The 22189-nt window shown below is 33.8% G+C and overlaps 1 protein-coding gene across 1 annotated transcript; it reads right to left on the bottom strand.

Moving 5' to 3' along the window:
• Nucleotides 1-786: 786 nt before the first annotated feature.
• On the bottom strand, nt 787-21689 carry LOC113509343 (structural maintenance of chromosomes protein 4). Its single transcript, XM_052902097.1, has 24 exons — nt 21244-21689; nt 20532-20723; nt 15144-15320; nt 14878-14982; nt 14294-14481; nt 13692-13832; nt 13230-13398; nt 12162-12274; nt 11551-11763; nt 11018-11140; nt 10435-10552; nt 9691-9893; nt 8895-9079; nt 8550-8679; nt 7321-7462; nt 6587-6715; nt 6209-6366; nt 5233-5371; nt 4219-4398; nt 3358-3540; nt 2664-2793; nt 2370-2487; nt 1770-1953; nt 787-1088 (listed from the first exon to the last, which is right to left on the bottom strand). The coding sequence occupies exons 1-24, from the start codon at nt 21538-21540 to the stop codon at nt 930-932; spliced, it is 3876 nt and encodes a 1291-aa protein (XP_052758057.1). The 5' UTR covers nt 21541-21689; the 3' UTR covers nt 787-929.
• Between the last annotated feature and the right edge of the window lie 500 nt (nt 21690-22189).

The raw sequence follows: 22189 nt of genomic DNA, 5'->3' as shown, positions 1-22189 counted from the left end.
TAACAAACTTCCGTGTTTATACGCAAATATAGTTCCAAACTAAGTAGAAGCTAATAGAGAAATACTTAGTACATTTTTTATAAGAATAAAAACCTCACAGTAAAAAATTAAATGGCAAAAATCGACTTTATTATTAGTCTCGAGATCGGAATATCGAGTCTCTGCTCTTGATCGAACTAAATTTAGAAAACAGTCTATTTCTATTGGAAGTATATATACAGCTATTTCACTTATAGTTGCGAAAACCTGCATTTTTATGCAGTCGGACTAATATGTTAATATTATACAAAATAAATTACAATACTAAAAAACAGTATTGATTATACCGTTGACCAAACGCGGACACAAGAGTTATTTTTCTTCAAAACATAGAAACCAGTTTCCAGTAATACAGTCCTTATGGCCATAAGTCTATTTTTGTAATTATCAAAATTAAACATGTATTATTAGTAACAGAGACCCACGTACTCACCAAGTAGTTCCTCACATAGTTTCTCTTGAAAACTATCGTGATTAACTCCTAGTCACGATAGGTATTGACTTCACTACATACTCCAGGGGAAAGAGATTGTTTGTAATGAAAATCCAGGGTAAAGGTATTGTTAGAAATAGACTCTCAGTCCCTCCACGCGGTTCTCTCTGAAATACATCATAGTTAATTCTTATCGAATTCCTCATAGTAGGTGAACTGCTTTGTCCTTACCTATAATCCAATCACTGGTGGCACACCAACGTATTTACGTAATTACGCCTATATTTCATTCAACCTTCATCCATAAAAAAATATAACAATAACCAGAATGATTTATTTGTTATTTCATTACAAAAAAATACATTTAAACCAATCCGATTCTTTTATAATTCAAATATAATGTTTATTTACGAAACTTAACAATAAGGATGCGCTTGCGCACTTATAATTATACCTATCACGCGACATCGCGGCCGATTTGTTCGGGTACTTTGTTCTCGATGGTGACCGACTTGGTACAGTCCTCCGTCTTGTAAATGCCTACCAATCGGTTGGACACCTCGAACATGTTGTACCGTAGTGATATTATAATGAACTGCGCGTTTCTTGTGCGCTCCTGTGAACAAAATTGCTGCATAACATCCTATGTGCTAGGTTACGACATAACCCACCGGGGTATTGGGAGAAAGGGATTATTAGTAATATGGACTATCAATACCATTGCTAGTAATATACCCTGACAAGTCGACGTCCACGCGGTTCTCTCTGGAAACCATCTTGGTTAGTTTTTGTGAAATTCGTCTCGTTGGGCTAACTAACCTGCTTTCATCGGAGGGAAAGGGATTGTTAGTAATGGAGTTTGACAGCCCCATTGCTAGCAATATGCCTTATTAGGTCGACCTCCACGTGGTTCCCCCTGGAAACCATCGTGAACAATTCTTGTTGAATTCGTCACGATGGGCTAACTGACCTACTTCATCTCCTCACCTATCATCCTTCACTGGTGCCCCGCCGGTGTATACCGATAGCGCGGGTGGGGTTACCATTCCATTATCATCCATTAAAAAAACCTGCTTTCATCAATACCAGTCATCTATCACCGGTGCCCCGCTAGCGTATGCCGGTAGCGCAGGCGAGGTTACCATTCCATTATCATTCATAAAAAAAAAACAGTCGCCCGTAGACAGGAATAACAGAATTATTGTATAGTTACTATTATACGACGGCGCAACGTGCTGATTTCTAAAAAAATATTTCTTCCATTCAACGTAACGCAGTGGAAACCGTAAATTATTACCTTAATATAATTGGCGACGATAGAAACATTTTTAAAGTCCAGCGCGGCGTCTATTTCGTCCATCACGTAGAGCGGCGTAGGCTTGTAGTAATGTAAAGCGAACACTAGCGCCAAGGACGACAGCGTCTTCTCACCACCAGATAAATTCGATATGTTCTTCCACGATTTGTTTGGTGGTCGAACACTGCAATGATTACATAATAAAAATCACTATTTTCTAGTAATGGGGATTAGCAATTCCATTTCTAGCAATATATAGGTTATATTAGGTTCACCTCCACGCGGTTCTTCTTGGAAACCATCGTGATGGATTTATTATTGAATTCGTCACGATGGGCCAACTGATCTTCTTCATCATCATCTATACACTGACGGGAACCAGTGAAGGTTGAACCTTCACTGGTTCCCGTCAGTGTATACCGATAGCCCAGACGAAATAAACATACCATTATAATCCATTAAAAAAATCTCCACACGAACACAAAAGAAAAAATAGAATTGACATCAAAAAATTCAAAGATAAAATGACACACCAGGATTGGTCCAAAAACCAACATATTTTTTTTTACATCTTATATGTTTTACTCAAAATAATCTTACCTGAATATGATTCCTTCAGTAAATGGATCCAACGAGTCTACCAGTTCAAGCTCGGCGTCTCCTCCCAAAGTGATCATTTGATACATTTCTTTCAATTTTGTTGTTATTGTATTAAAACCTGAAATAGATTGTTGAATAAGTACCACACAAAAATAAACATTAATTTAGGAGTAAACGTAAAAAAATATGACAAAATAATGTTAAAACATATTTCCAAAATTGACTAAACTGAAATCAAACCCAAAACTTTATTTACATAAAGCATTCTGTACTAAACTTAGTACAATTTCGTACCAGATAAGAAATCCGTAGTGCGTTTTTTCCTTAGCTGATCGTAGAGCGCTCGCATCTCGTTACGTTTTGTGGTTATCTCGTCCAATTCCGCCGCGCGCTTCAAATACAACTCCTCTTTTGTCCTGTAATCCTGGATATAACAATACAAATTTATTTGTTTATTTATTTTGGCATTCTATTTCCAAATTATGACAGAAACCCTTATACTAAATTGAGGAGGGGGGGGGAGTCTTTAATAATGGGGATTAACTTAGGGAAAGGAAGGGGTGACCTATTCTATGCCGGGACCACACGGCAAACTTCGCGGAACTATAAAATTAAAATAATAGGTTGAGTAATAAGTTTAAAGAGGGAGACTTTGTACAAAAGTCGATTGCTTGGGTACATCTGTCCCATTCGTGTTTCTACCGTGAAGCAGTTGTGTTTACATGGCTGTGTTTTGGGTTGAAGGGTGGGATATGGCGTGAATTTACTGGGTACAGAGGAATAACACCTGAGTCCTCAGGAATAGCAACGCATGGGGGGTATCATGGGCGAAACAGTATACTCTGTTATGTCCATGGCACTGCTCATGTCTATAGGCGACGGTTACCACTTTACATCAGGTGGGCCGTCAGCTTGTTCGCCATTCTAAGTTGTATAAAAAAAAAGTAATGTCGCCTTACAAGAGGACACATTATTATTCCAAGCTCACCTGTATAGCCTGAATGTTAGGTTTGGCGTCCCCGAGTCTAGCTTTCTGTGCGGCGAGCCTGTTCCTCAACTCTTCTACCGCGACTCCTTCCAGCTCCTCAGGCGTGTGCTGATCAAGGGGCGCCGGCCGCTCTATACCGGGAATGCCGTCCAAACCGGGATCTTCTAGTTTTAATGTTGTTAACTGCAAAATAATGATCATGATGATGATGATGAAATTTTTTTTCGGAAATGAACGTAGTTAATTTTTTTTTTCGGAAATGAATGTAGTCGAACTTTTTTTCGGAAATGAACGTAGTTGACTTTTTTTGTTGTCACTTGTTATCTATCCTTCACCTATCGTTAAGGTAGTGATGTGGTGATAAACGTATAACTATTAATTGAAATATTATTATAATATTATAGTGACGGGGGTCACAGGACTTTTTTATTTAACTTGTTGGCTTTTTGTGAGCGATAATGGTTGAAAACAATGCCTGAGATCATATTAATTGACTTGGAATAAAACTAAGAAAGAATAAAGTTTTATTTAAACTATTTTCTAATTCACTGTATATTTTATACAAAATCTGTTTATATAAAGCAATTTTTACATTTCCTTTTTATATTTCATTCACTACTTAAAAGCTGCGCTCCTGTCGGTAGAGCTCTTGCCACTCACTGCGATTTTGAGCAAGTCTCTCCTCTTCAGCTCTAAGTCAAAATACCTCCAAAATTAAAGACTTCTAACAAATTTTTAAGACGCTAAAGACGACTACGTTAGCTACGACGTATAGACTCTTACTCGTTAAAAATCTACTATATATATTGAACTGACAAACGTAAAAACGTACCAAGTAAAAAAAAAATAATAAAATCGTACCTCTTTCTCCCACATTGGCGTTTTACTTCTACAATCCTGTATAGATTTCTCCACTTTGGTGACAGCATTGTTGGCTTCCAGCCGTTCACCCTTTATCTTGTTCTCTTTGCCTTGAAGCTTCGATATCTCTTGTTTTAATTCCGCAAACTCGCCGGTACCTTCGTTTATTTGTTCTTCTAACTAAAATTTTATGTTGTATGCATGTATGAGAATAGTTGAAATGCATACACTTGCGTCGACTATTCATATTTACAGCAAAATTTTTCGTAATAATTTTAAACGTCAAATAAACTGATTTTATGTATAATTAACTAGTTGTCATCCATGGCATTGCACGTGTGATATCATGTTTCACTTTTAAGGTGAAATTTTCAATAATTCTTCCTTTGCAGATGTTTACGTTATAAACTAAACCTATGTTCCAAATTTTAGCTTTCTAGATAATTCTAGATTTAGATAGCCATTTTAGCTGTATGTTGATACTTAGTGAGAACAAATTATTCTCAATCGAATGCAAAAAGAAAGAGGTTCTCAATTTGTATTTTTTATGTTTATTAATTGTATTTTTTTATAATAGATAGCTTCCCTTACAGATTGATCCTATAGAAATTTTATCAAGATCGATTCAGTTATTTAGTTTTAAATCAAAACATCTAGTTTTGCCACAATTCAAGCCTATTTTTTTGGAACACAAATTTAATTATATAAGTACAAAATAGTTAAAACCTACTCAGTTACACCAAAGAAGGAACGCAGTCCAGATGAGAGGGACATAGGGATATGAATTCCTTCAGATTGAAGTTATCGGAATTTTGCAACTTATTAATAATTTACGATTCCGAAATGAAGAGTTACGTATTAAAATATTTATAAATCTATTTTATTTTTGTCTTTTTCTTTCAAGGAGAATTCTAAATATGTAACAAAGTAACTAAACAGGCTAACAATAAAAACAAGTTTGTTGGAGATTTTAATTTCCACGGATAAATGAGTAAAGTGTAATAATATAATTACCTCTTCCAATTCCTTCTGCAGTCTAGAACTTTCTAGAGTGAGCTCCTTCTTCTGATTACCTAAACTCTCTAACGTTTTCTCAGTTTCTTTTTGATCACCTTCCATTTGATTTATTTTGTCTTTGGATTTCTTTGCATTTCTAAAACAGAAGTTTTTGGAATAATTGCTTGAAAAGTTATTGGGATCGATTATTCTTAATAATACTTCAAAAATTAAGATTTTGAGAATTTGAAATACCACAGCAAAACCCCTTTCTTTGCTGTGGATGTCGTAAGAGGCGACAAAGGAAGATTATGGTGGAGGAATGGGCAGCAGCGTCTCTCTTAAAAATAACTAAAAGGTAAACTGCGGTTGCCAACCCACCTGCCAAGCATGGCAACTACTAGCAAACCTCCCCTTATGTATGAAGCTATGTTCAGCAGTGGACAGTAAACGGTTGATACAACAACGACAACAGCAAAAATTTACTCTAAAGACCAACATGAACTAGATTTCGAATAGATTTAAATCCGAATTCTTATAAATCCAATAATGATTGTTTTCATTGTCCAATTCCATCATAGATGGTCCATAAAACAATCATTTCATAAAACTGTTAAATTAAAATATTAAGTTAAAAATGTATTTAGAGAAATGTAAACCAATAATTTTGTAACTTATAAAGGGATGAATATTCACGAAAAAAACTTCGCGTTTATGCTGCTAAACGATAACGATAAAGGTAGCAAGCAAGCATATAGTCCGTCTGATGGTAAACAGTTACTGTAGCCTATGGATGCCAGCAATATAAGGGCCGTCATGTGCGCATTGCACATAAATAGATACACTTTATTGCTAACTCCAAAAGGTTACAGAGATGTACTTATGCCGTACCCAAGACAACTTAGCGTGTTCATAAAGTTACATACTTGTTAGTTAAAAAAAAAAAAAAAAACACTGCATATTGAAAGCAAAACCATATTGCATCAAAACAAACCTTATGCTAGTGTTTATAGCGACCTTCAACTTGGTAATCTCAGTCGACACCTTGTCTATCTTTTTAGTGAGCTCATCAACTGTTTTCTGCAAATCTTTCACTTTGCCGCCGGCCACAGCTGTGATTTGAGCATCTACGCCGTGAACTTCTTTTTCTACCTGTGATTTGTTATAGTACAATAATAATAATAATAAAGAAGAATAACAAAACTTACATTCTGCTCCATTGTGACATCTTTTAATTAAATTAGTTCTAGAAGGATCTAATTTATATATTTTTAATAGATGATAATGGAATGGTAACCTCGCTTATGGGGGAAAGGGATTGTTAATAATGGGGTCTAACTTCCCTATTGCTAGCAATTATGAAGACGCTTACCTCTCCTGCGTCGTATTTGGCCTTTTCAAGTTTCTCCTCTGCGGTCTTCAGCGCCGCTTCTAACTTCGCTTTCTGTTTCACGTCCACTTTACTCGACGCCGCTTTGTTTTCTTGTTGTTTTATTTGATTCTATAAAATATGTCACTTTATTTTCTTTCAATAAATATGACAAGACAACATCTCGACGAATCCTTAACTATAAGAATTCGTTAAAAAATAAATTTTAAAACAACCTCGAGAAGTGGTCATAAGTTGCAGTAATCGTTTACATAATGATCAAAATATTTGAAAGAATAGACACCAATATATTTCAACATGTTATTAATAAACATTATAAAATAATAGAGAAAAAAAAAACAATAAAACAATATTAAAAGACATTAGATTTTTATATTTCACATTTGTATGCTTGAACATGATATTGTTTATTGTTTTAAAATCAATACGAAAACATAATCAAGGTGGGATAATTAAATTTTAAACAATATTTTAAAACACAGAATGATCAATTTTCAGTACAGATAATACTAATAATAAGCAATATAAATAATTTTGTGGTACACATACCAATTTTCATTCAATTTGGTATGAAAATAAGATAAATATTAAGCAAAGACATAATTTGTTGAAATCAACCCTTTAGATCTTGAAATGGAATAAATAAAACCAAGAACAAGGTAACTTCTATTCATGAATGAAACCAAGTAATAAACAAAAATTTGTATATTACATACCTTCAAAAGAGGCACTTGTTCAGTCAAACTCTTCAATTCTATGCCTAGTTTGTTGAGTGTGGTTTTTCCCTCGCGCGCATTTTTTTGTACGGACACCATTGAATCTTCCAGATTCACTTGTTCACTGCGCAATTCTGACAACCTAATTTCGAGGGAACATATAAAATTGTTATACAATATTAGAGTTGTCAAAGTGGGTTATAAGAGTTCTATGTCTATTTAAATTACTCAATCGATTAATATGGTCGCCCTTTGTTTGTATTTATAATAAGTTTGCTATTTTTTTTTTTGATGGGTGAAAATGGTATGGTAACCCCGCCGACGCTAATGGGATACGCTGGCGGAGCACCAGTGAAGGGTGATAGATGAGAATGAAAACAGGCCAGTTAGCCCATCATGATGAATTCATCAGGAATTAACCATAATAGATTCCAGGGAGAACCGCGAGGAGGTGGACCTGACCTGGTTGGGTATATTGCTAGCAATAGGATTCTCAGTCTCTATTACTAACAATCCCTTTCCCCCCTCATGATTTTGCTATTGTAATTTTATGGAAAAAACATTAAAGAGTATCTATGTCGATTTTACCCTCTTTATACTGATTTTCCGTTTATATAATTAAGACTAACAAACAAACTTACAATATATTTTATTAAAAGTGATATACATTATTTATAGACATAAAAGGCACCATGACTATATCTAAATATATTGAAACACTATAGTACTTCAACCTAGATACTACCCCTCCTACTTTGCCATTCTAATACAATGTTATACCTTCATACTATGTATTTTCTTTGACATATCCCTACAAACTTTACTTCGGCGTGTGGTTTCAACATAGAATGGGCCACCCCTTCCTTTACCATGGCGTAAGAGGCGACTAAAAATATTTAATGGTCCTCTTAAAACATCTCTTAATCCTGACTACGGTTGCCTATCCGCCAGCTAAGCGTGGCAACTACTGGCAAAACCCCTCAAGTGGGAGGCCTATGTTCAGCAGTGGACAGTTATAGGCTGATATGATGACAATAACTAGATGTGGTAGTATCATAAGGATTTTACTCATACTTTATGCCAGCAGTTCTATTACTTAAACTTACTTTTTACATTTGTAGTATTAGTGAGATAGTGTTGTGATCGAGTTAAAATTTTAAATTGTTTTAAATTATTTTGTTTAAATCTTTATTACGTTTTTTTTTTCAAATAGTACACAAAATAATTACCTCTGATCGAGTGCTGCAAGTTTCTTCTCATTGACCTGCAAGACTCTGGGGTCCTGTTCACTGGTATCTTGCTGCACGGAGCTGGACATGCGACCGCGCATCGTCGTCTTCCCGCCACCGGACATAGTACCTTTTTTTTTAAAGTTATAATTAATTATTAGGCAAAGGGAAGACAAGACAGCAATGTCCCTCATAAAACATCATCAAAACCTAATTGCAGTTGCCAACTTGCTTGCCAAGCGTGGCAACTAGCGACACCAGATCCCATTACTAAAAATCCCTTTCCCCCCTGGCGAGTCGATTAGTATATTATAAAATTGCACTGCGTTGTGCATATAAACATACCGGCAATTTCGATGACGTCACCTTTCAAAGTGACCACCCTATATCTCGTGCGGCCGTATGCGATCCGTGACGCTTGCTCCAAGTCATTAGCGGCTAGCGTATCCCGCAATGCGAAGTAGAACGCCGGTAGCACGCGTTCGTCTTTGACTTTCACGAGGTCGAACAGACGCGGTACGTTTTCTGGGCTGTAATTAGGCATAGACGAAATCAACAACTGTACTAATCAAACAATGAGAAGATAATATGACAGAGGTGTGTGCATAGTGTTAGTCGATCATGCACGAGCTTTTTAATGACCATCTTATTTTAGAATACTCATAATATAAACAGAAATTTAAAAAAAATCCTGTGGGTTATTCTCATTCATTTATAAAACGAAAATACGAATTTAAAGTGTTTGTAAACAAGTCTATTTGAATAAAGATGATTTTAATTTAAAATTAATAGATAAGTCCGTAAAAACACGAAAAGAATTTGTCACACTTTGAAAAAAAAATTGTCTATGCATAAAATTTGAATGATGCCTTAGGTTCTTAAAACTAGAGTGGGACAAAGGTACACATGCACACGATACTTGTACAAATATTGTCTGCATGTGTGTTTTTGTCCTACACGTCTTTGTACCGCTATACTGCTATAGGTTACTGTGTATTAATACCTTAGTCCTCAGGCATGACAACGCACAATAGTATGAATATCACAACGTATTCAGTAACCTTAAAGCTACAAGTTTTGCGACTTTATTTCCTATTCCGAATAAAAAAAAAAAAGAACCAAAGAAAAATATGTAACTCACTATGTAACAGTCCTTTCGTAGTGCTGCCGTAAATGTTGCTGCTTGTCTAACGCTATGAACGTGGCGCGGCCGACGTTGTTCCGCTTTAGATGTTCGAGACAGGCTTGGGCTGCCTCAACATTCTCTACCACTATGTTGTCGAGTGCACCGCAGCATGTCGATATTGCTACGTCGTATTTCGCATCGATACCGCCTAGGTCGCCCTGTACACGTTTTTTGTTACACATTAGTCCACATGCCCCGGCATAGAATAGACCACCTCTACATTTCCCGTGAGTATCGTAAGAGGCGACTAAGGGAGAACGAGAGATTGGTAGCAACGTCTCTCTTAAAACATCTCCAAAGCCTAACTGCAGTTGCCAATCTGCCTGCCAAGTGTGGCAACTACTGAGCAAAACCCCCCAATGGGGAGGCTTATGTTCAGCAGTAGATGGTTAAAGGCTGAAATGATGATGATATCATCATATGACAGTGTCCACATATGACAGAGATTGTTCTACGGTATACTAGCTATACCTTGCGGCTTTGTTTTCTTTTTTATAAAGGACGAAAATGGAATGGAAACCCCACTTGCGATATCGATATAAAATCCAAAGGGACCCAATATATAGTTATCGGAATGGTACCGATATTACCCATGCCTATTCTAAAGATTTCTGGAATTTATATTACTATATATTATTAGTATTACTACTATAGTTATAATTACTAATATATATTCCTATATATAAATACATATATTACCAATCTACCAAATATCCCAGACAAACGTCCACTCTTTTTTTCTTTCATGAGAGAATCCAACACTCTTCCGCGGGACTTATTCGCGCTCATTGCTTGTTTGGACTCTTCCAGTTGCGCCCTGAAAACAAAAAACATTTTAGGAAAAATGTAAAAGTCTTATTTATAGGCAATCAAAAATACTAGGTACTAAAATACAGCATTTTTTATTTCAAGGCTGGTAACACTTAATAACTTAAAAAAAATATTAAGGGATGTGTGAGAGATAGTGTATATATATATATTGACCATGGCGCTGTTTATGCCTTCTATTACGTAGAGTTTATTTGACATTGCAAGCTGCTACCAGAAGCAGACTTTATACAAATCATTTGAACTATTTGACCACTAGTTTCAGCCAGTTGTTTTTAAAAGAAAGATATGGAATCATTATGGATGGGGCACATCATCTTAGTCTTCAAAAATGGTAAGAAAGCTAGCATAATAAGTTCATTAATGAAACATCTATAGGCAACAGTTACCACCTTCCATCAGGTGGACCATTGGCTCGTTTGCTGTTCTAAATTGCATAAAAAAATCACATTACCTCAAAGTCCTCACTTCTTTTGCAACAGTAGTCTCTTCAGTCTTCAGCGATTGTAACTGGGATTGGATTTCTTGTAGTTGTTTTTCATTCGAAGGCACTGTCGTTGATAGCTCTTGCTGTAAACTGTCGCAAAAAAAAAAACTATATTTTTACTCAACTACCAAGGAATGGAGGGTATTATAGTTTCAGAGATAAATACTGCGTTCGGATTTTGGCGCAACATTATTATAAATCGATGGTTTTTTTTTTTAATAAATGTGACTTAAACGTTCTTACAGGGCCGGATATAATACTATAAGTTATCAAAAATTTATGATATTTACTAGATTTAGGATGAGATTCTCTCAATGCGTCTGTATTTTTAGATATAGTTTTTGTGAAGCAAAATCTACCTGTTCTTTATTATTATTTAGGTATTCAAAGTCAGTAGTATATATACTACTTCCTTGTTCCTGTAGTCACTTCTAAAGATATTCTGGTGATAAAAAGGACCCCCTCCCCCCACTGCATTAGTTATAACCACAGTTACTTACGCTTTTTTCTCTTGTAAATCTTTTGTCGCTTTTTCATACGCTTCTTTCATTTTTTCTAATTTCTCAGCTTCCTTCTGTTCTGTGCTGAGATATATCTTGAGCTCGGAATCCGTTAATTTGTACTCTTTATTTGCCTCATCCACTATCTTCTTGAGATCCATAAGTTTCGCTTGCAATTTATCCTTAGTTCCTTGGAGACCTTGAGTTTTCGATCTATTATTGGAATAAAGAACAAAATTAAGACTATATTTATTTCACAGGAAGAAATTAGTGATACATTTATCAGAATATAAATAAAAATATTGAGATTGGTTTAAAAAAAATATAACTATTTTATCTTTAATCTTACTTATTCTACCTTTTTAGTTTTAAATTTTATTTATATTAAATTAAATGAAGAAATTCGCAACTATTTACTATAGGAATAGAGAGGCGATAATCACTTTGAAAAACACTGATTTAATTTATCGGTAAACACGCTTTCGTCGACCACCACATGAGTGAAAATAAGATGCTGGATATTGCTGACTCGTTCTATTTAAAACAGATAAGCTATCGATAGCGACGACTTTGATTGCCACTTAACAAATGGTACTAATCAATAACCTTACCTGACCCCAGCCATAACTGTCTGTAACTCTTCCTCTGCCTGTTTTTTACTCTCCTTATGCTTTACTAGTAACTTTTCACACTCATGAATCTCCCTGTTATTTTTATCTGGAATCTAAAATATTATAAAATAATTTCATGTCCAGTTATTGTTGTTGTTGTAAAATCTTTATTGTACATAATTCAATGGATACATTAAAAGATTTAATATATAATGGTGGACTTATCCCATAAAGGGATCTCTTACAGTCAACCTTTGAGAAGCTGAGAGAAAACTGTAATATGTACAAAGGTAAGAACCGTACAGCTAAACTAAATAACATCTAATAAACATTGAATATATAATACAATAAAAAAAATAACTGTATACACCTACATATAGTATTTCAGCATAGAAAAGATTACCTCTGTCATATTCCTATAACTAGTGTGTATAATACAGAATAAAGAAAGAAAGAAAGAAAGAAAGACAGAAAGAAAGAAAGAAAGAAAGAAAGAAAGAAAGACAGAAAGAAAGAAAATCTTTTCATAATCATTGTAAAAGGACTTGTATCACACGACTACCTTTTTTTAAATACAAACATACGTATTTAGCCCATCTGATGGTACACGATTACTATAGCTATTACGCTACCAGAGGGAGAAAAGTTGCTTGCTTGGGCACCTCTGTCCCATTCGTGTTTCTACCATGAAGCAGTTGTTTGCATGGCTGTGTTTCATTTTGAAGGCTGGGATATGGCAGTGAATTTACAGGGTACATAGGAATAACACCCACGCAAGAATGGCAACGCATGGGGGTATCATAGGTGAAACAATATCTCTGTAATATCCATGGTACTGCTCATGTTTATAGGCGACGGTCCACTTTACTTGTACCACTTTCCATCAGGTGAGCCGTCAGCTTGTTGGCCAGTCTAAGTTGCATAAAATAAAATCTATGAACGCCTGCAACACCAGAAATGCTACGTGAACAATGTTTAAAATTATTTTTTATCCATTTACAAAGAAAAAGTCAAATCTTTCCTCTTTACAGTATTAATTTAAAGAGTACAAAATATCTAACACCTTACCAATTCTAAATCAATAAGTTTCCCTTTCTCCTGTTCAAGCAATTGTTCTAGATTCTTCTTCTTCTTGTTGGATTGTGTCGTGTCCGCCACTACAGATACCATCTTCTTCTTGCAACCTTGTAATTTTTCTGCTACTTCTTCTTTTTCTTTTCGAAGTTTGTCGTATTTTCTAAAATCATCATTATATAAAATCAGTTAAACTATGAATATAAGGAAATTTATGGATTTTTTTACAAACAGGTTTACAAAAAAAGGAATTCTAAAATACAAACAAATATTTAAATATTTAAACAATTAAAATATTTTTAAATATTAAAATATTAATAAAAATTTATTTTATTAATATTTTAATATTTAAACAAGGTTGGTCTAATATTTTAGAGTAAGTATCTGAAACAACTTTGTATTATACAAATTAAATAATTTTAATTTTATTTAGAAACAAAAATCTTAATTACTTACTGGGTACCATTTTTAAGAATAGCAGTTTTTTCTTGCAGTTCCTCTTTAAGTTTATTTAATTTCTCATCAATTTGGGACAACTTCTCCTTTGATTCCTCCATTTCTTTTTCTTTGGCCTCTATTATTTTGTTAGTTTCGTGTCTAAAAAGAAAAATTTTTAAGACGACTAGAACGTTAATATATCTAGACTTATTTTTAATATGGTCGTTATTGTTGAATATAAATAATATCAATCAAATCATTATTGTACTTGAGCCTAACCTTCAATTATGGTCACGCTGTAATAAATCATGTGAAAGGCGCGCCAGTATGCGTAAAAAGTATTCAGCTTTCTAGCATACTACCTAAATGTAAAAATGAATTGTAAATTATTAATAAATTAACTAAATGAATAAATTAATTAAATGAATAAATAAATGTTATATAAATTTTGAACTATTATTTGGAAATTCCGAATAATTACATTTAAACTACCCCTAGAATGGTCCTCCGAGCCGGATGAGAAGCGATAGCCGCTTCTTACGAAGACCTAAATGAACGCATTACGCCCATAATGGTGATATTCACAATGATTAAGTATAAATAACATCATATTTACATACATATACTTCTGCAGCAACATATTCCTCGTACGGAGCGCTGTATTAGTCAAGTTCATTTGTTCGACGGCCTCCCTCATAGGCTGCTCCAATTTTTGCTTCTCCTGTTCCACTAAACGGACCCTGTTTAATTTCTCTTTGCGCATCTCTGTATACTCTTCTACTTTGACTGACAACTTTTCTATGGGTTCCTGGAAGGTTTTTTTTATAGTGGTAATGCCATCTGAGTTTTTAAAACCTTATTAAAGCTTATTTCCGTTATGCATTGCCACTGCACCTTATACTTAAGTCACGATACTATTCTTGTCTATGAGCGATGGTTACCGTTTATCATTACGTGGGTTGTAATAAACTTCAATGTTAAAAAGCGTACTTGGAATAAGATAAATTAAAAATAAGTATATCGATTGTTTATACAAAACAAATATAGTCATAAAGCGTGAAGGGTACCATGAGTGACACAGTGTATTCTGTAATGTCCTTATAATACTGTTCTTGTCTATAGGCGATGATTACCACTTTCCATCAGGTGTGTCGTCAGCTTGATTACCATTCTAAGTTGCATAAAAAAAGCAATAGATCTATACCTTGTATCTGGATGTACCTATGATATCTTCCAAATACTCCAGCATACCAGATTCGTGTTCCGTCTGAGCTTTCGGCTTCATCATGGCTATCTGTTCCACTTCACCCTAAACATAAATAAAGAATTACAAAAGAACATTTAAAAACAAAACCACATTTGAAATGTCGTATATGAGTAATTATAATTATTTTAAATTAAGTAAATAACTATATTTGAAAAAAGAAAGATAAATCTGGGTTTAAAATTATTAAATTAAATTGTACTAACCTGTAAAATGAGAAATCTATTATGATCTAAATCGATGCCATGTGATCGCAGCATCTTGGCGACTTCCTTGAACTGCACCCTTCGACCGTTGAGGTTGTAATACGAAGAATTATCCTTAAACGCAGTACGGGACACCACAATCTCACTATTTGGTACTACTGTAAATTCTTCGCCTTCCTGTAACAATGATATAACCATTCAAAACTGCTTTGAAATTAGTTTCCCTACTATTTTATAAAATAAAAATGGAATGAGAACGCCAATCTCCACGCCTCCTTTTTGCACCAGAAATAAAGACGAGCCAAGAGCATATCAATAGTGTTCTATCACTATAGACAAAACTCGGAAACAAACTATACCAAGACACCTGGCCAGAGTAGTTATAATAGGCTGGAAGTTTGCTCTTATGGACGAGTTGGTGTATTTATTGGTGTTATCCCGGCATAGAATGGGCCAATCCTTCCTTTCCCGTGGATGTCGTAACAGACGACTAAGAGAACTAAGGGATGGGAAGCAGCGTCCCTCTTAAAACATTGCCAAATTCTATACGGACGATATATATGGACGATTATAGGTAGGTAATATAGGTATATTGTATAGGTACTATTTAAATCAGGTTTTCAAATTAATAGAATTATCTAGATCTCATTTAATATTTCAATTATATTTTCAATATGAAAATGATTTGTAACGCTTCGATTATTATATTATAGTGATGTACTTGATTTGTAGTAAACATAGAATAGTAAAAAAGAACAAAAATTTTGAAATAATTATAACATCTTCCTTAAGGTATATACTCGTTAAAGAATTCAAAGACCGTCGGGAACATACATTACTTCCTCTTTTTTTTATAGAACTTAGAACTATACTAATGATTCGATCCGTCTTCGCACGAGTAGATAGAATTTTCGAAAATAATATATTGTCTATGTTACTCACTGATCACAACTACAATAGCTTTCTATAGGTGAAAGAATTTTTAAAATGAATTGAGTAGTTTTGGACTATACATACAAACACTCAAATTTTTCCTCTTTATAATATTAGAACAGACATAAATATAGAAAAATCATTAATCAAATAATTAATTTATATTGATATACTTTTATCACACTTCAAAAATTACAGTAAAACGTAAGTCACTAAAAATGAAGAAAATTTTTATAAAAAAGAAATATTATTTAATTTTCTTCTAGATTCTTTTTTGTTTTCTAGAGGCTTCATAACCGATCCTATACAATTATATCCTAGAAAACATCTATCTCGAACGCAACATTAATTATTTATACCTATATATCATATATTCGCCGTGTGGTGCCGGCATAGAATAGGCCACCTTCCATTCCCGTGGGTGTCTTAAGAAGCTACTAAGGGAGGGCGAAGGATAAGCAGCAACGTCCCTTTTAAAACATCTTCAAAGCCCGATTGCGGTTGCCAATCCGCCCGCTAAGCGTGGCAACTACTGGCTATACCCCCCAAGGGGTTATGTTCAGCAGTGGACGGTTAAAGGCTGATATGATCTCAATAATAAAGTATCGCGTTCGTGATTCAATGTTTATCCCAAATGTTGACTGGTAGAGAATGCTACTACCATTAATTACGCTTTTGTACCATATTTACTTTAGGTCAAAAAAGTTATTTAAATAAATAAATAAATCCCAGTAATGGTACAGCACTAAAAGAAAATTATTTTTCAAACCGTTACTAAAGCATGTTGCCATATAAACCGGAATGCAGAAGCAAAAGTATTCAGTAATTAAGGCTGACAACATGAGGTTCCTCATACTTCTGTGTAAGTGAAAACTTAATCGCTCAATTGAGTTTAAAAAAAATCTGGAGATTCTCAATTCGATTGTATTTTCAACCGACTTAACCCTTTAAGTGCCGACGAGCGCCATCGCGCTCGTGCGCATTGCAACTAAAAGTGCCACGAGCGTCATAGCGCTCGTGAAATCAGTCGCTGTTTAGCTTGCTGTAAAAAAAAATATTAAAATTGGATAATTTTTGGAGGAGATACTGTTTTTTTAGAGACAAGGGTAAATGACATCAACACGACAAAGATTTCTTTGGCATTTTTAAGTAGATATGAGTAAAAATCAATGGCACTAAAAGGGTTAAAAGGAAGTTCTCAATTTGGTTGTATTTTTTTTGTTTGCCTCATAACTTATTTATGTATGTAAGTTTATATTTATATATATTAATATTGTATCCTTCAAATAATATATATATATAATTTGTAATTTATGTAAATATTTATTTAAATTTCTGTCTTGCACTACTACTGCCCACTCACTACTTCCTATGCCACTGTGTTAGGTTGACTGGAAGAAATCTCTTAGATATAAGTTCGCCTTTGCTAACATTTGCAACATACTGATTGTTGCCGTAGAAATTTTGTCAAAATCAGTTCAATAGTTTAGTTTTTAAATTAAAATAACTGGTTTTGTCACAATTCAGTTTTGTTTGTGGAACACAATCTTAAATTATTTTATGTTTGTTACCTCTTAAATCTGTCATTTATAAAAGATATGAAAAATTTCTTTTTTTTTTTATTTGAAAGGATTCATTCAAATTGGTCTTACAAAAATATTATCAAAATCGCTTCAGAAGTTTAATTTTAAATTAAAATAAGTATTTTAAAATAAGTACATTTTTTGTAGAACAAAAAATTTAAATTATATTTTTTTTATACCACTAAAGTGGCAAACAAGCATACGGCCCACCTGATGGTAAGCGACAGTAGCCTATGAACGCCTGCAATAGCAGGGGCTGAGCTTACAAATCATAAAAGAATTATAGTAGCTCTGCCTAGTGATTTAATCTACAAAGTACTAAGGAGAGATGATAGGTGAGAATGAAGTCAAATAAAATGGACCAACATAACGAAATCATTAGAAATTAAACAGGATCGCTTCCAGGTGGAATTATGTCGACATACAGGGTACAATTCTAGCAAGAAACACAAATAGTAAAACGTTTTCGAATATTCCAGTTACTATCCTGGGACTAGCAGCACTTGGACAATGTTATCAAATTCTTAACCGTCCGCGCCAATTATGCGGGTGCCCGCCAACAGACGACTGGGTATGCGCTAGCAACTTAAAGACATATAACAGTGTATGTGAGATGCTGTGTGATGATCCCACTGCTTATGTACTATTCCACGCAAGGTGTGAGGATCAAACAAGTTATCCAAAACCAAGTCCAGTTATTACAGCAATCAATCCCACCTATATTTAGGTGGAACAATCAATAAAGTTATTGATGAGAACTTTTTTTTTTTTTAATTTACACAGCGCTACATAATCTTAAACTAAGATGAGGGAAGAGACTGTCTAATATCAGCATTGCTAGCAATATATCATGTTGACCGCCAAAAAATTTCCCCTTTGAAAATCACTGTGGTTAATTCTTGAATTCACCATGCTTTTACATACATACATATCTGACACACCTATCTCCTATGGACTACTTTTAAATCCCTCTATCATCTCTCATTGGTACCCCTTCAGTATTACTGATAGTGAAGGCGAGGTTGCCATTCTATCATCTCCCATTAAAAAACTAATATGGAGATAAAATTATTAGTAATAGAGTCCAAGGAGGCCTTTGGTAGCAATATTAATCTCTATACAGTTCTCCTGGAATCCGTCATATTTAATTTTTAGTAAATTCATCATGATAGCCTAACTGATCTAAATTCACCATAACATACCATTCCATACTACTATATACCAATAGTGCAAGCAGGTTTACCAATACAATTTTATATTTTATTTTATTTAATTATATATTTAAATAGCACAAACTAAGCAAAACTTATACTAGTAAACTGATAAAACATATTTATTCAAATTTAAAGCCATTATCCTGAAATTCATATTATGGTTATACATTATTAATAGATATGCTTCAGAACAGTAGCTGGATCAACATGTCCTGTAGAGGCCTCCTCTACTTTTTTCCATATTTCCTATCCCTTGCTGTCCTCAACCACAATGTGCATGCATTCCAGCTCAGGAAGACTTTTTTAAATACATACATGTTATACATAATATGAATGTAATGAAACATAATATGAAATATCCAAACAATTACAAATAGATATACTTTAAAAAAAAAAGGATTAATGAAGAAATCAAACCCGTGACCATCATGCGATGTGTTATGTACTACACCAAGGTCATTAAATTGTAATGTTCCTTTAACTTTAGAATAGTTATAATAGAGTGTGTCCAATAGGCGCGAAGAGCTTCAATAAATAAAATCAGTTTTACAACCTAACAACAAGTTACCATTTATTATATATTTACTTATCACTTATTTGGGATTCTGAATGCATTTTAAAATAATTTTAAACAGTCAAATAAGTTAAAGAATACAGGTAGAAAAAAACCTGTAGATGCTTTTATAATTATAATTTACTATGACATAACTCATACTTACACACATATACACAAAATTGCATATGTTTTATGTTTGTGTTATATGTTTAAGACAATATAGAGACAGTTTGAGTATTGTGGTTATATACATACAGCATGAAGATATTGCAGATGTGCATGAAAATTTAAAAGCATTTCCATCAATCAATTGTATATATTCTGCTCTCCTACATATAAGAATAATAAAAGTGTACAATATATTGACTTGTTATGTGTACTTGAATTTGAATTTAATGTTTCATTCCCTGCTAGGACAAGCCTGTTCCGGTTAAAACAAACCAGCACAATAGGAGCATCTGGGCATATACAGAGGATGAAATAATCTGTTAATAGGGTTCTGTTTTTTTAGATAAAAATGTATTTAAATACTAGCTTTTACACATGACTTCATCCGCATGACTAGTAAATTTTTAGTGAGTTATCGCAAATAAAAAGAAGCCTTTCCATCAAGAAGAAAGGTTCTTAAGTGGTGACCCTGTATAAGCAAATACAGTGTAGGACAACCCCATCCCCCTACATAAGTGTTGACACAACTGCATTTTGGGAGTTAATGGATCCAGGTTGCTCAGTACTACAAAAACTACTTAACTGATTTTAAAAAATGCTTAAATTAAATTAAACTCATTGCTGGTGGGACACCAGTGAAAGGTGATAGTTACTAACAATCCCTTCTCCCTCAAGTACTACTCATTGTCTACCCCATCTAAGATAACAGTCACCAGTGGCAGAACAAAACTGAAATTTGGTGTGAACAAAATATATTTCATACCAGGCCCTTTGTGATGCTAAATTGTCGTTTAAAAAAGAGTATTGTAAAATTCTGAAAAAAACTGAAATCTGCAAATTATAACACCACTCACAAAGTTGTGAGTGCTGGCTCATTTCACCTACAATTTACGCCATTTACATATTTTGTTCATTAAAAAAAACATATACATACCCCATCGATAATTTGACAAAAATGGACTGCTACACAAGCACTAGTGATGTTTGGAAACTTGCTGGAAGAGTGGATCAGCACTGAGATTTTCTTGGAACGTATCTTGGTAGCACGATATCCAAACACAAACAACATAGAGTCAATCACATTGCTTTTCCCACTGCCATTTGGTCCGATAATGGAGGTAAAGCTCTGAAATGAGAATTAATGCACTATTATTAATATGTCTTGGCCTCAGCATAATGTAGCTGTGTCTATACCATTGTTCAAGTTACGCCTGCTATAAAATTTTACAAAACTTAATAATATACTTATTACTAAAACAGTAAATGGGCTTGGATTGGTTATATATTGAGAAAAGCAGAACAAAAAAAAATTGCAGAGCAAAAGCAGATAAAGACTGTACAAAGATTGGATAGATAAAAAAAAAATATTTATGTAAACATTAACTCAAAAAACTATAAATAAATAACTACTGTAATTGGGTTTTTATCCTTAACTTAGTGTTATTTTTTATTTTTAGCATCTATTTCTACTACAAACTTATCAGAAATTTAAGAGTGAATGTAACATTTTGACTATTTTTATTAGAAACCAACAGATCCATTTGGAAGAACATCATCTCATATGTTTACATGAGTCTGAATTATGGCATTGTTCTGTGTTAATGGGTATTGCGAAAAACAATTCTTATATTATTTCAGATAATTACCTTATGAAATGGACCCAAAGTCTGTACACCGGCATAGCTTTTAAAGTTCTCATTGACAATATGTGTGATCAACAATCTCGGTCCAGTGGCATCGAAAGTTAACGCAGGTTTGGGGGCTGGCGGTATGTAAATATCACCGATACGCATACCACCTTCTTCGTCATCCGATATGTGGTCTATATCATCATTTACGTTGTTCTCCTCAGAGTTTTGTGTATCACCATTCTGTGTTGATGTTGGATTTTCGTCAACATCCATAGGTTCCTCATTACCCTTTTTCTTTTTTGTTTTCTGCATTTTTATTACTGAAACACACTACCCAACACAATTAGATTATATTGTTTGTTCTGCTATTATCCTTAAATACACCAAAATATAAAAATAATTTTGAATCTTTGAATCCCAACCGGTAAACAAAAAACCAGTGGGGTATAGAACGCGGGATCTGTTATAGATTACTGAATGACAAGTAGTACTTGTCATTATACCTAACCTGTGGCGTGAACTATAGATAAAGGATGCTGAAAATACTATGCTTGATCTATGGAGTAAACTGATAGTGCAGACGGGGTTTTTTTTTCGATTACTATTTATTTAATTAAACAGACAGCAAAGACAATGATTTACTTTTAATAATTGATAAAGAACGTCATTTCATTAGAAGAGCGAGGACTTTTTTGATTTATTAATAACAAATAAAAAAAGTCCTCATTAAATATTTTTGAGTATTGTAGATTCGTATGTAGTGCGAATGTAGAGACATAGTTATGTATTTACGGTTATAGAAAAAATCGTTTAAGATGTTAAATATATTATTTAAAATTTTGAAGATATATTATCTTAGAAATCTAAATTAATCAATATAAATATTTATTATAAACAAACAGTAAGTTGGTTACACTGTCGTGTATTTGTGACTGGCTAAAAGGCTTCGAATTAGGAGCCG

This window comes from Galleria mellonella, unplaced genomic scaffold, assembly GCF_026898425.1.
Source record: "Galleria mellonella isolate WM207_F2 unplaced genomic scaffold, CSIRO_AGI_GalMel_v1 utg87, whole genome shotgun sequence".
Classification (NCBI taxonomy): Eukaryota; Metazoa; Arthropoda; class Insecta; order Lepidoptera; family Pyralidae; genus Galleria; species Galleria mellonella.
This window is presented reverse-complemented; position numbering and strand designations above follow the sequence as displayed.

Excerpts from the sequence above, each read along its gene's own strand:
- LOC113509343 (XM_052902097.1), bottom strand. The coding sequence starts at position 21,540 with ATGCAGAAAACAAAAAAGAAAAAGGGTAATGAGGAACCTATGGATGTT. Across the intron at positions 11,141-11,550 it reads GATTTACAAGAGAAAAAAGC|TTTACAGCAAGAGCTATCAA; the intron begins GTAAGTAACTGT and ends TTTTTGCGACAG. Across the intron at positions 1,089-1,769 it reads TCGTCGCCAATTATATTAAG|GAGCGCACAAGAAACGCGCA; the intron begins GTAATAATTTAC and ends TTTTGTTCACAG.